The sequence below is a fragment of the Nannospalax galili genome, unplaced genomic scaffold, assembly GCF_000622305.1.
Source record: "Nannospalax galili isolate Female #2095 unplaced genomic scaffold, S.galili_v1.0 scaffold213, whole genome shotgun sequence".
Taxonomy (NCBI): Eukaryota; Metazoa; Chordata; class Mammalia; order Rodentia; family Spalacidae; genus Nannospalax; species Nannospalax galili.
The window spans coordinates 5,183,550-5,198,195 of record NW_008335195.1 but is presented as its reverse complement, the minus strand read 5'-3'; the positions used below and the strand labels follow the sequence as shown (position 1 = coordinate 5,198,195).

General features: G+C 38.2%; 1 protein-coding gene across 1 annotated transcript in view; it reads right to left on the bottom strand.

Moving 5' to 3' along the window:
- Unc13c (unc-13 homolog C) overlaps positions 1-14,646 on the bottom strand; it is a 573,981-nt gene that overhangs the window by 337,841 nt on the left and 221,494 nt on the right. The window contains exons 5-7 of the mRNA XM_008829781.3: positions 9,195-9,273; positions 7,694-7,699; positions 5,869-5,940 (exon numbers count right to left, since the gene is read on the bottom strand). Of these exons, the coding sequence (XP_008828003.1) occupies positions 5,869-5,940; positions 7,694-7,699; positions 9,195-9,273 (157 nt within the window). The remainder of the gene's footprint in view (positions 1-5,868; positions 5,941-7,693; positions 7,700-9,194; positions 9,274-14,646) is intronic.

Below are 14,646 nucleotides of genomic sequence, written 5' to 3'. Positions count from 1 at the left end.
ATAGAGAGTAGAGAGAGATTAGAAATGCATGTGAAAACGTCTCAATGTCAATTGCCTTAAAATGAATTTTTCTGTATGAAACTGTGTATTTTAACAACGAAGTGGAGATCTTTTTTAAACGTTAAAACAATTTTATGTACCTAGAAATGTACAGCCAATTTTGAAAGAGATGTACCCTAGCTCAGAAAAATGTTATTGAATAGGTTAATGCTGTTGTAATGAAATGCTTCTTCTAATTAAAAAAAAGAAAAAAAAAAGAAGAAACCAAGTTAAAAAAAAAGAATTTCCGTGCCTATTTGGTTAAGTATTTGGTTAAAAATTTCTGAACCTAAAGTGAGTAGCTCTAATACACCACTTTTTGAAGCATTAGGACCTTGAATGGAAATAAGTCTCCGTTTCTTTTATTACCATCTGAAGAACCTAAAATCATTCAGAAAAATAGAGCAATGGTACATCTTGCTGAAAGCAGTGAGTGGTATTTTCAGACCATTGGAAATGCCATTCACCGACTGTCAAGGAACATCAGAAGACAGAGGTTTGTCTGCCTCTGTGCCCTGTTCTTCCTCTCCTCTCCCTCTACTGTGTTGGTCCATGAAGTTCTATTTCCACAGGATCCAGTGGAGTTCTCTGATGGAGTTATGAAAATCAGCTACTTTCCATACTCCAGAAAATTTTCATCGTGAATTAGTTGGAGAAAAAGATATGATTTTTGTTTGAAACAATATTCACGAACTTGTTGCTGACCATCCTATGGGGACATACTTACTCTGGATATAAGCATCAGAGAGATTCTCAGAGCAAACACTGTGAGCTTTGAAATACACTTCAATCATGAAGATGGTAAAGAACAAAGCCACACCATTATGAATGTAAAACAGATGAGACTTCATTAACATAACCCTAGCGTAAAGTTGACCCTAGAAGTTAAAATTTATTCAGGTAAATTTTTTGGTAGGAGTAACAAAAACTAAAACTTATTTACCTACCAAGAAAAGACTGTGAGTAATTTGATTTTACTTGTATTATTAGATGAGAAATGATAATTATCATGATCTAAAGGAATTTATGGGGCAAACCCCTAGAAGAGGTCAGTACAAAAATAAAGTGGGTGACGCACAGTCAAGAGAGTGCAGAACATAGCACAGGGGTCTGTTACAATGTGAGATACAACCTGAAAGCAAATTCCTATAGATCTTTCATGCACTAAAATGTCAGTATTTTTCTCCAAATAGAAGTTTCAAAGAATATTCATATATATGTTAAATATAGTAAAAGATGATTAATCTGCTAAGTGTAAGAAATCAAAAATTATACGAATTTTTCCACAAGGGAAAAACTTTAGCCACTTTAATGTGGAAAATATAATTTTTACCTCTGTGGTAGAGACTGATATTTTTATAAGTAATTTGGCAGAGGCCACCACAAAGCAAGAAAAAGTGTGGGCTATTGTAAGTGCATGTTACAAAAGAAGATAATCAGTCCTGTTGAAGACAAAAGAGTCCATCAAGCTTTTGTGTGAGGCAGTGTGGGCCCCACAGAGCACAGGAAATCACAAGGAGACAGGGAGTTGAGATGAAAATGATACACACAGCATGCATTCATCATTCATCAAAGCAGATACATGGGCACACAATTACTATTATTTGTTGCCTTTATGCTGTGAATACTAATTATAAAAATACTAACTATAAAAAATATTTATTTCTAACTGTGAGTTAGAAAATCACCTTCAAGGCGAGCAGAAAACAAGCAAAGAATGACTAACACAGACAAGATCAGAAATAAATTTTGTGACACTGGGTGTGGTGGGGCATCTTTAATTCCAGTACTTGGGCATCTCAGATAGGAGGATCGCTGTGAGTAGGAAGCCAGTCTGGACTACAGAATGACATCTTTTCTTAAAAAACAATTTGAAAAAGAAAAAAATAAAGGAAAGAAAGACAGGGAGGGAATAAGCAGAGGAGGGAGGGAGAGAGAAAAGGAGATTGGGTGGAAAACAATAGAATCTGGAGTTAGCACAGATAAATATGACTCAGAGTTTACAAAAGAGAGACAATGCAAATAAGTAATATTTGGAATTATAATAGTACACATTCATATTTTTGTTTTAAGATTTATTTATTCTTATTTTATGTTTTGCTTGCATGTATATGTGTACCACATGTGTGCAGAGCTTGCAAGGACCAGAAAAGGGCATTGGATCCCCTGGAACTGGCATTATAGACACTTAACTGCAATGTGGGTTCTGGGAACCGAACCCGGGTCCTCTGCCAGTGCTCTTAACCACTGAGTCATCTCTCCAGTCCATAATGGCACTAGTTTTTATAAATCCTGATTATGCAATCAATTTGATGATGTTGAATTCAAAAGTTCAGAAAAAGGAGAATGGGATTGTCAGTGGGTAGCAAAATCTAGTGTGTGTGAATTCCTGGAGGCATCCCAGTACTGTTAATGATAATAATAACAACAGAAAAGATCATGTTTTAGAACTGATATAAATTGTATCACAAGGCTATTTTTATTTATAAACACAGACACACAGAGACATACATACAAATACACATACACCCACAATGCATATAAACACATATGTTTATATTAGTAAACATATAAAAAAAATCAAGGCCAGGAGAGGATTTGTGACTGGCCTGAAGGGTTAGAGTTAGAAAGTTGTGAGGAATAATATGCACTTCAAATTAAAGACTGTAAGACTGTTGATAAAGAACAGTAGATGGGGCTGGAGAAATGGCTCAGTGGTTGAGAATATTTGCTGGTCTTGCAGAGCACCTATGTCTGGTGATTCAAACCATCTGTAACTCCAGCTTCAGAAGATCTGATGCCTCTGGCCTCTGTGGGCACATGTATTTCTCTCTCTCTTTCTCTCTCTCTCTCTCTCTCTCTCTCTCTCACAATTAAAAAATAAATAAGAATAAATCATTCTTTAAAAGATCAGAAGAAAGTTGAGCAGAAGTGCCTACGAAAAAGACATAATCTTTAAACTGTGTCCTTACTGCTAATTTCCAGACCAGCTCTCTTGAAAAGAGCCCACAGCCTCACCTGCAAGGCGATGGAGGCAGCCGTGTTCAGGTAGGCTGACTCCCTGACATGGCTCTCAGCGTCTTAGAAACTGTTCCTTCCTTGAAAGAGATGAGAGTATGTTTTCAAAGCCATTTCTCTAATACTGAAAGGTCATGATTTGCTGCTGCCCATGCAGCCAGACCAGTTCCCTGAGCACAGGTGATGATGCTTCATGTTTCCATTTGAGCGTTCCTATGAGGACCTCCACGATGCAGTGTGGAAATCCTTCACTTAAGCATGTATGTCATTTGCCCATCTAATAACTAATCATGACAGCTTGTCAGGCATGACATTTAACATGCCTCTCTACAGTCATATTTCATTACTTTTTGAGACATGGACGCTAGGAAAATGAGCCTAGTGCATTTGAAAGCGAGAGTTAATGTGCTTCATTTATCCATCCAACACTCCCAGAGAGGCCCTTTGCTTAGGCCCCCTTTTAAGAAGAAAAGTGGCATTTTTAGGTTGCTGAAAAATAGATTGATAGATAATTTACTTAAGAGTGAAGATGAGTTCCATGTCTAGCATCTTGGGAAGTGGCAGCATCTGCTAACTTCTATTGCTTTCCCTTTAAGTCCTCCCTGGAGTAAGTCTTCAGCCTTTGGGTACCATGTCATAGTATAATAGACAAAGTATTTGGAAGATGGCTTTTTGGTTTTGTTTTCCTTTTTGTGGTACTAGGGACTGAACCTATGGCTCTGCCACTTTATGACACCAGAAGATGTCATATATTAAAATATAAGAAAGACAAAATACGGAGTCCTTAGTAAAATCCTTCAATGTTATTTCCTCAAAAGAAAATGACCAAATGCCGAGAGTCAGTAAATAAAGTCTTCCTCTTATAGCAGAAGTACATTTTTTTTGTATCTAAACTATACTCAAAATCATACAGGGCATCATAAATCTGAGGAGAGAACCCTGTGAACGAGGTCACAACATATCTAATCCCATGCTAAAACAGAAAGGGGATTAGCAAGGCAACTGTCATATCACCCCTAGCAAGTCCCATCTCCTCTGATTTAAGGCTAAGCAGATAGGCCTGGCTAGAGCGTGGATAGGAAAATGCATGAACTTGCTGAAGCACATAAATATTCAAATGAATGTGCCAGTGACTAGGAGGAGTCTACCCTTCCAAACCTCTGAACAGGCACCTGTGTGTTGAAGTGTGTGCGAGGGGTAGGGAGCATATCTGATAGAAAGACCTAGGAAGAGATTTGTGAATGGAAGAAAACACTACTGGAAAAGAATAAGAATTTGTTGCCATCAAGTATAATGAGCATTAAAACAAGACTGGAATTATTTATAGCAAATTTATTCTATAAGGATATCAAATGGGGAGAAGTGGAAAATATTATGTCAGTGAGAATTTTTCAGGCAAAATCGGTGGCTGAGTGAACAGAATAGAGGTACCTCTAAGACAGCCAGGACACAAACACAGGGAATTGTTAAATATCCCCCTCTCCCAGGCAGTACCTGAAGTCAATTGTATCAGAATTGCTAGACGTGACCAGCTATCAGTATATTTTAAAGCTCCCTCAGGGTTCTAATGAGCCAGATTTAAGAATTACTGACCTAGATCTTTGTAGCCTCCTGCTGTCTTCTAAGCAGGCTGATCCTTGCATTCAACAAGAACTTACAAAGTATCTATCTCATGCCTCACAGCATCCTAAGCAATGGTGATGAGAATGTTTGACCAAAAAAATGAATGAGACACACTGTTGCCTTCTAGGATGTCAAAGTCCATGGAAAGGTTTATGCAAAATCCTAGTATTCATTGTAATTAGGAACAGAGCAGTAGCTCATATTAAAGAGCTAAAAATATATAAGCTGTGCATTTAGTATTGTCTACCATATGACGTGTATGCCCAGATTCTCCTACTCAGTTTATATTTCGCTTTGTGTTTTAGGAAAACAGTAACTTCCATGGACTGCTTTTCTTAGTAAATGCTTAACTGTAAGCTAATAAAAGCAGTAATGGAGAACTAAGGAAACCAGAAATGCACAGTTATCTGATGGGACCCCTGTTTGCAATCGTCCTAGTTACCAAACTCCATTGTAAGAATGTTTAACTAGTCACCAGTAAGTTTGTCTTTATAGTCAATTTTTAACTGATCATCCACTCTATAAAACCCACAAACTAAAATTAGAGGGGGGTACCCACAACTTAGGATAGCTCATCTGGGACCCCTAGGGATAACGATAAAGAAGTGAGCTCTCCAACTCTCTGATTAAAGTGCTTGATTTCTCCTCTCCCTGATTACATAACAATAGTGTATTATTTACAATGCCCTATGCTGACCAATCATAAATATGTATCTACTCCTGTTATCCTCCCAGTTTTTCAAGTACCTCACTTTACAGATGATAATTTGCATAATTTGTAGAATATGGCAGTGTTTATTACATGGCACCCAGCAGCTTTTAGTCCTGACCATACCAAGCACTGTGGAAGTCACAATTAGTTGAGGTGAAGGCCCAGAAAAGAAAGCAAATAATTCACCCAGAACAGAAAGGCATCCTTGTTAGGGGGAACTTCAGCATAAAATAACATGAGGATTTTTCCAGGAAAGGCTAGATGACTAGATGACATCAGGTTAGAATAACTATAAAGATAACTAGGTAGATGAGTCTTTTTTTTGTTAAGCTGAGGCTCTTAGGAGCCAACCAGGCTTTCCCCATCCTCCAAGCTACTCTTGGGACACTTGGCTGAACATGGCAAGGAAGAGTTCAAGCAAAATAGTTTTGCTCCTGAGGTTCTGATCATTACACAGTAACGGACAAGGCACCTACCAGCTCCTCGTTGTTGAGGGAGGTCCTGATGACCATAGCGAGGGACAGACCAGATTTCCGGGCAGCCAGGGTCTGAAACAAACAGGATTATGGTGGATTAATATATAGATGAAGTGACAAATACGTATTTCAGAAGGTGAAATCACAGGAGTACTGCCAGTCACTGTCCATGTTTCATGTTTCAGTGAATTGGAGGAAGGCTTTCCATGAGTGAGACTCAGTCAGACATCCAGCGTAGGAACTCACTAAATGTCGAAGCCAGGGAGGATCCCAGAGATGCCCAAACCCAACCCTGATGTTTCTACTGGATGACACTGAAGCCCTTAGAGGCAAGATGACCAGTCACAGGTTTCTGGGTTAGTAAGAGGTTTCTAAAACTTTGTTAGTACCCAAGGTGCACACGATCACAATATGTTGAAAAACATGGGATTGACATTGAGCCAGTCTGACTTGGAGGCTGACCCTGAACCACGCCTGAGGCTATGTGGGTCTGAGGTGTTTCTTAGAAGATTTTTCATAACTAGCAATGATATACTTTCCCATACGATCATTTTAACAACTGAGTATCAATGTTCCTACATTTCTTTTCCTCACTTAGTGCTGGTAGTTTTAGTGATCTTAAATAAGTCTAGTGCTTTTAGTTCCCATGTCTGAAAGACTGAATCATTATTACTTGGTTTCCACCCAAACATTCGTTGTATCATAAACCCATTACCACTATGGAGAAATTTATAAACAAGAAATTTCAAATAAGATATTAAATATGTCATCCCACCAGAAGCAAAGGGAAGTCGGAGGGGAATGATGCATTTCTGACTGTCCGTACATTCCCATCTCCTCAGAAATACACATTCTCAGGGTTATGAAGCTATAACTTAGATGAAGTTTTATATGTGCCCCATCAAAGAAGCCCCCATGCCTGTCCATCTCCACCCTACTGTGTCAACCTGTAAAGGGTTATTTCCAAAGGTTTACCCAGGATTATTCTAACTCTCACCTCTACTAGGTACGTGCACTTTATTTCTGTTACTATAATAAAATCCCCAGAAAAGTTTCATTTGGCTCACAATTTCAAGTCACAGTCCATCATTTTCTGGATGTAAAGGCATGAACTCAATCAGCTAGTCATTTCATTCAAGAGCAAAGAGAGAAAACACAGCTTTGGTGGCCTGCTTGCCCTCAGCTAGCTTTCGCCTCTCTTACACTGTTCAGCATCCCTGAACAGGAATGGTACCCTCCACAATGGGCTGGGTCTTCCTATATCAATTAACAATCAAGATAATCCCCCACAGGCATGTCCATAGGTGACCTGATCTGGATAAAACCCCTTTAAGACTTCCCAAGTGATTCTAGGTTTTGTCATGTTGACAGTATAATCAGTACAAAGTTTTTGTCCCCACACTTATATTTTTCAATTTACTGTGTATTTATCCTTGTTATGCACAGTTTGGTTTTTCAAAACTGAACTTGATAAGTTCTTGAAGAACTTAAACATGGGTGTGTGTGCGTGTGCATGTGTGTGTGTGTGTGTGTGTGTATGTGTGTGTGTCTAGAATAGAGAAGAGAGACAGAGAAAGAGACAGAGACTCACTATGTAGCCCTAGCTGGCCTAGAACTCACTATGCAGACCAGTCTGGCCTCTAACTCATGGGTGATTTTCACCCCTCTGCCTCCAAACTTAGAATTACAGACATGCCTGAGAATTTAAATTTGTTATACCTCTCAGGGTCTCCGTTTCCACGTCCTGCTCTCTTTCACCTCATGATGAAAAGCAGTATATGTTTGAGAAGGCTGGTGATAACTGAATAAACTGAAAAGCACTTACCATGGCCTGAAGATTCCAGAGGCAGAAGGGAACAAAATGAAATTATTAAACATATGAAAGATGGGAAGAGTATAACAATATTAAGTGAGTCTAACAGTTTAACAGGCCTATCTGATGTAAACTGAGCTAACCTTACCAAGATGCCCTGCATTCAATACAAGATCTTTCCAGGTAATTTTCTTTTTCTTCCTTCCTTCCTTCCTTCCTTCCTTCCTTCCTTCCTTCCTTCCTTCCTTCCTTCCTTCTCTCTCTCTCTCTCTCTCTCTCTCTCTCTCTCTCTCTCTCTCTCTCTCTCTTTTCTTTTCTTTTTTTTTTTTGTGGAGAGTATGGAGAGCTGACATATCATGCTTTCTTCTTTCTTTCTTTCTTTCTTTCTTTCTTTCTTTCTTTCTCTCTCTCTCTCTCTCTCTCTCTCTCTCTCTCTCTCTTTCCTTTTCTTTCTTTGTTTTATGGGAAGACTGGAGAGTTGGCTCATCAGTTAAGAGCAGTGGCTGCTCTTGCATAGGACCTGGGATCGATTCCTCACACCCACATGGCAGATAACAACCGTCTGAACTCAAGTTCCAGGGGAATCTGACACTGTCTTCTGACCTCTGTGGGTATTGGATGACATGGGTTTATTTACATGCATGCAGGCAATACACTCATACAGATAAAATTAAAATAATAAAAAATACTTAAATATTTGTTTTTAATTATACATATATGTGACATATATGTGCACATAAGTACAGGTGCCAATGGAGTCCAGAAGAGGTTGTTGGATCCCCTGGAACTTCAGCTATAGGTGGTTTGTGAGCTGCCTTGACTTTGGTGCTGAGAACTGAATCAGGTCCTCTGTAAGAGCAGCAAGCACTGTTAACCATTGAGTCATCTCTCCAGTCCTGACCCTTTGTTTTTAATAACGTAAGTCAGGCCACTATCCCACTCTCAGTTCTTAGATTTCTTGATGGTCCTCTGAATATTTCATCACAGGAGCATAAGTCATGTTCAGCCCTAGTAAAAACTTTAATGATGTGGGAACTGCACTTTTCTTTAGATAGAAGAGGTTATTAATTTGGCCAAAATTGACCATACCATAATAAAAATTTATTAGCATTATCTGTTTCTGTTACAAAGCTCTGGAGTCAACTGTGTTAAAATGAAGAAATTCAAAGCAAGCATTATACTTTGCGAGTTAGTCTTGTAGTCGTCCATCACACTGAACATCAAAGTCCATTTCTGATAGCTTACAGTGCTATGTCATTTCTGTTGGCTTAATTTAGAGTCATTTTAGCTTAAATTTGTAATTTCAACTAATATCAAAAGCAGTTGAAAGGTTAGAGTCATTTCTTCCATCAGATGTTTTAAAAGAATTAATAGATGTATTAACACTGGGTAGACTCTGCCCTCATATATTTTACTTTGAAATATTTATGGGCTAGCAGTTAATGAGGACTTTACATTTGGATGGAAAATGTCTAGGCATGCAACCAGTGAGAACTAAACAGGAGTAACTCACCACATCTCGCACAATAGGCAATGTCTTTTTCCTGCGGAGATCAGGCATGCTGTCAATTCCATAGAGTCCACGCCCAGCCCTGAGAAGGGGACACAAAAACAATGATTCCAATGGTTAAAATGACATCATATAAACTGTGAAAATATGAAATGGAGAGCATGATTTTGAATCAGTTTGTAAAATAACAAAGACTCATTCCAATGGTTAAAATGACATCATATAAACTGTGAAAATATGAAATGGAGAGCATGATTTTGAATCAGTTTGTAAAATAACAAAGACTCAAGTCTCTAAGTCTTTGTCTAGTGTGAAACTTCAGCTATTGCACCTGCTGGTCACCTGTGAGGGGCAGCCCCACGTGCTGAAACTTTGAATGCATGTGGCCTGGTAGACACGCTGTTTCTCTGTATCACTAAGAGGATATTCAAAACGTTTATGTAAGTAGAAATTTGTACCTACAGCAGGAAACAGAACCAAAACATTCTCAGGCAAGACTCATGAAGAAATCTCCTTCATTATAAAATTCCATTTTTGTGTGTGCTGCATTGTTACAGACTCAGCTCCAGAACTGCTTCTCAAGGAATCATTGACAACCTTCCAATGTTTTTGAATACTCTTGAACCTGAAGCTTATCCCTCAAATAAATGCTTCAGAATAAAAGAATGTGTTGCACATGAATGTCCATTATATTTTTGCATAATAACAAAACCTATGTAACTGAAATCTTCATCACAATATATTGATTAAATGAATTTCTGAGAATGCAATAATTAAAAATTTAAGCAAATATTTAAATATGAAAAAGGGGCTGGAGAAATAGCTCAGTGGTTAACAGTACTTGTTGTACAAGCATGAAGATTGGAGTTTAGATCCCAACATGTATATAACAAGACAGGCATCCTACAAGCACCTGCAAGCCCATCTCCAACTGGTGCAAGTGGGAGGATAGATGGGGTTTTCTGGCTCCCAGCCTCGCCTAGAAAATGAAAACACCAGGTTTAGGGAGAGACCCTGCCTCAAAGTAATAGGTGGAGCGTGACAGACCAGCACTGCCTCTTGTGGCCTCTGGACGCACATACACACGTGTGCACACACACACACAAATAAATATATAAAACAAATGTTTTTAAAAATAAGTGTAAGCAGAAAGATTGAGTATTAATAAGTTTAATGTGATCCTACATGTTTATGTATGATTATGTATGCACAGAGAATTCCTAGAAAACTGTTTTTGATGCTTAAAATTGTAGTTGCTTCCTTGGAGTGAAACTGAGTAAGAGGAAAAGAGAAGACTATCATACTGATCAGTGGTTTTCTTTAATTTTTTGTTCATAAAAGAAGAAAGAGTACATGAAGTTATCAGAAAAAAGTGATGGGGAGATATGGGAGGAATTGAAGGGGAGGGAGTAGACATAGATATCATCAAAATACCTTATATGCTTATATGACTGTATGAAATTATCAATAAATTATTTTTTAAAATTATTAATTTATTTTTATTTTATGTGTAGGAGTATTTTGCATGCATGTATTTAAGTGTACCACATGCATGCAGTGTCCACAGAGGACAGTAGAGGGCCTGGAAGGTGTGGTTACAGATGGTTGTTGTGGGTGAGGTTTAATACAGGAGTCCTATACATTCTGCAGTTTCTTATTTTCTAAAACTTAGCCAGTTGTGGCCTTTTGTGTGCATCACTCTCCTCCTCCTCCTCTTCCTCCTCCTCTTCTTCCTTTTCTTCCTCTTCTTCTTCCTCCCTCTCCTCCTCCCCCTCCTCGTCCTCCTCCTCCTCCTCCTCCTCCTCCTTCTTCTTTTTAAGACTAGGTCTCAGGCTATCCTTGAACTCACTATATAATCAAGAATGACTTTGAATTTTTGATCCTCCTGCCTTTACTTCTCAAGCTCTGGGATTAACACCCTGTGCCACCACACCTGGCTTCTGTGAGACAAGGCATCAAACCTAGGGTTTTGTGGATGGCAGTAAAGCACTTTGCCCACTGAGTTGTATCTCCAGTTTTGAACCCTTTTTTGTACAACAAATATAGTCATGTTATACAGCTGAGAAAGTTCTAAGATCCGATGAGTTTGGTCTCCTTATAATCCAACTTGGTCTGTAAAACTCTAGATGATTTCTTGCTCATCTGGTCAGGATCAGGATGTTCACCTTGAACAGCCCATACCCTATCCCTTGGGGCAGTTTGGCAGTTGTGACAGGGATGAACACAGTTAACAACAGGGTATTGGTATCTTATAGTCCAATTTTTCTGTGACAAAATATTGGCCTCTTCCGTAGTTGCTTAGCTTAGTAAAGGACAACTTTTGTCTTAGTGAATTTTTCCTAGTTGCTTTAGTTTTAATTTCAGTACTCTGGTAGAATTAAATATGAATTTGGGAATTTTAGACAAATAAATCATTAAATTCATTATACAACTCATAAAATAGTAATAAAAGTAAAGTAGCAATGAAGATAAAACAACACTAAATGGGTAACAATAAAGCTACAATTTATATGTTTGGTAATGAACATCCCATCAAATAATAAATGTGGAACCTGGTAAATGCTGCATACACATGAGGGGCTGGGGCTGAGAAACTGCTTTTAAAATCATCAACTTAAATTTGAATATGGCACAAAGTAAAATCATAAACTTACTTAAAACATTATGGGTTTTTAAAAACTTGATTGGTTTGTGGACCATGAATTACGTTACAATGTCAAAAGGTTGGACATGCGTGGTTTAGACCACATGACAAAGGATGAGGTTAAAAGTGGAACAGAGATTAAGATATATAACAGAAGAGAGAGAGAGAAAAGATGGAAAATCAACACGAGCAGTGAGGAGAGTTGAGTTTATCACTGCACGGCAGAGAAGCTAACACACCAGCTAACGCACCACATGAACCAGGTATGTGGCCTGTGCCTGCTGTCCAGGCTGACAAGAGGCTGAGGGAAGGCAGCCTGATTGAGACCAGGAGTTTAAAGCCAGTCTGGACTACACAGAGTGAGACCCTGTTTCAAGAAACCTGAACAAAGCAAGCAAACAAACACCTACTAAGTGGTTTGCTACTCCTGAGACTAATTCTAACGGCTCTGTAGGCCAAGGGTTGTGACGGCCACAAGCGAGTCACAAAATGCCCTTGGGGGAAGAGCCGCTTGTTCTCTTCTTCTTCCTCTTCTTTTACTTCCCCATCCTCCTCTTCCACCTCTTTTTCTTCTTTTTGATAAAATAATAGCTTTTTCTTTTCATATTTTTTATTTCATCATTTGTTTTTAGTTGACTGATAATTGTGTATATTTACTGAGTGTCGTGTGATGTTTTGATCTATGTATAAGTTATAGGAAGATCGATCAGATTAACCCTTCACCACACCAGGCTCTCATTTGTGTGTGTGTGTGTGTGTGTGTGTGTGTGTGTGTGTCTGTGTGTTGTGAACATTCAGTGTTCTTCTTTACTTTAAAATGCTGCAGACTGGAAAAGGAAAAAGGAACTAATTTTTCTACACACCTACCTTCAAAAAGCACACCACCTACTCAGAAGTTTGATGTTTGGCTTCCCTTCTCCTTTTAAGTTTCTATCTTCCCCACATCAATTCATGTTTGACCCACTGACTTGCATATAGCTCACAAACTATGTAAACAAGTTTCAAGAATATTTCCTATACCCTTTACTCCAGTTTTAGGCTGATGCCACACAGTGTCTCTACTTTCCCCTTTGTGAACAGTAATAATGGTATAAACACCACATTAGTAAATATATTCCATAATGGTGCATATCAATCATACTAACCAGCTGCCTGAAAGTATTTTGAAATGTTTTGACTGTTAAATAATGTAACTTTCACAGCTTTGTAAAGAAATGTGCTCAATTAAGGTAATGCTTGAGAAAGTGATTTCATAAACGGCAAAACATGTGGAATCAAGCTGTGCATTTTATTCTTATCAATAACTGTATTTTTCCTTATGTTTTCCCTCTTCTCATGGATCATAATTGAAAGTACAAATTGATGCCCAGAAGTTTGGGACAAACTGATAGATTCACAAGTCTGGGAGTCAGTTGCATCCATTTCTTAAGCCTGTCACTTCCATCTTGTGCTTGTTTGTCTAAGCAGGGCACACATATCAAAGCCCTGTGCTAAATCTGAGCACAGTGGAATCACTAGTCCAAGGTAGAAGATGGGCATCCAAAGTCCACCTCTGCCTCTTAGTATTTGTCATTTAATTTCACTAAACTTAAAATTTTTAATTTGGAAATTTAATAAAATGCATTTTCAAAAGATTTTTAAAAATTTTAACTATGTATATATGTGTGCATCTATATGTGGGTATGTATATGTAAATGCAGGTGTCCACAGAGGCTGGAAGAGGATGTCAGGTATCCTGGAGCTGGAATTACAGACGGCTATGGGCTGACAGACTTGGGTGCTGGCAGCCAACTTGGTCCTATGCAGGAGAAGTATGAATTCTTACCTACTAAGCCATGCTTCCAGCCCCCCAAAAGCATTCTTAACCATCACAGAGAGGGATATTTCTTTAATAAGGCCACGTTTCCTTCTCCTTTTACAGTTTCACTATCACTGTAAAACATTCATATAAGTATATGTTTTGGTGGGCTTATCTATCAAGTAATAATAAAACTTTCACTGCAAACCTAGACCTTACAAAAAGTCTGGACTAGGTGTGTGTCACAGGGCTAGAATTCTTGTCTAGCATTTCTGGAAAACCTGGGTGAAATCCTCAACTCAAATAAATAAATGAGGTCTTCCCACTGGCTTCACAGCATTGATAGAGAAATACTCAATAAATATTGTAAAATTGCACAAATGTGAAGACATATTCATCAGAAAAGAGGCAGGAAAGATTAAAGTTTTAAAATGAGTAAGACTAGAATTATCAGGGGGCTAGAGAGATGGCTCAGAGGTTAAGAGCACCAGCTGCTCTTACAGAAGATCAGAGTTCAATTCCCAGCACCTACATGGTGGCTAACAACCATCTGTTAGTCCAGTTATAGGGAATCTGACACTCTCTTCTGACCTCCATGGGCATTGCATGACTTGGATGCACTTACATACATGCAGGCAATATACTCATACACATAAAGTAAAAATAATAAATAAAATATTTAAAAAGACTAGAAATATCAGTATATAAATCATTGACTTTCCAGGCAAGAGGTCAAGTTCAAGCAAGATGATTGAAAAAAAGAAAAGCATCGAGCATATTCCCCAATGGTAGGTCTTTCTGAATACTAGACAAGGGTACTGATTTCCACATGGGGTTGATTGAAGTCAATTGGATAACATTCATTGAACAACCAATTTTTATTATAAATTTAAAAAAATGGTTTACTACTTATATAAAAAAGAGTTGTTAAAATAACTGAACAATATAGTCCTAAAAAAGTCAATTCATAATGTTTCTGCTTATCTCTGTTTCCAAGACAATTTGGATATAGT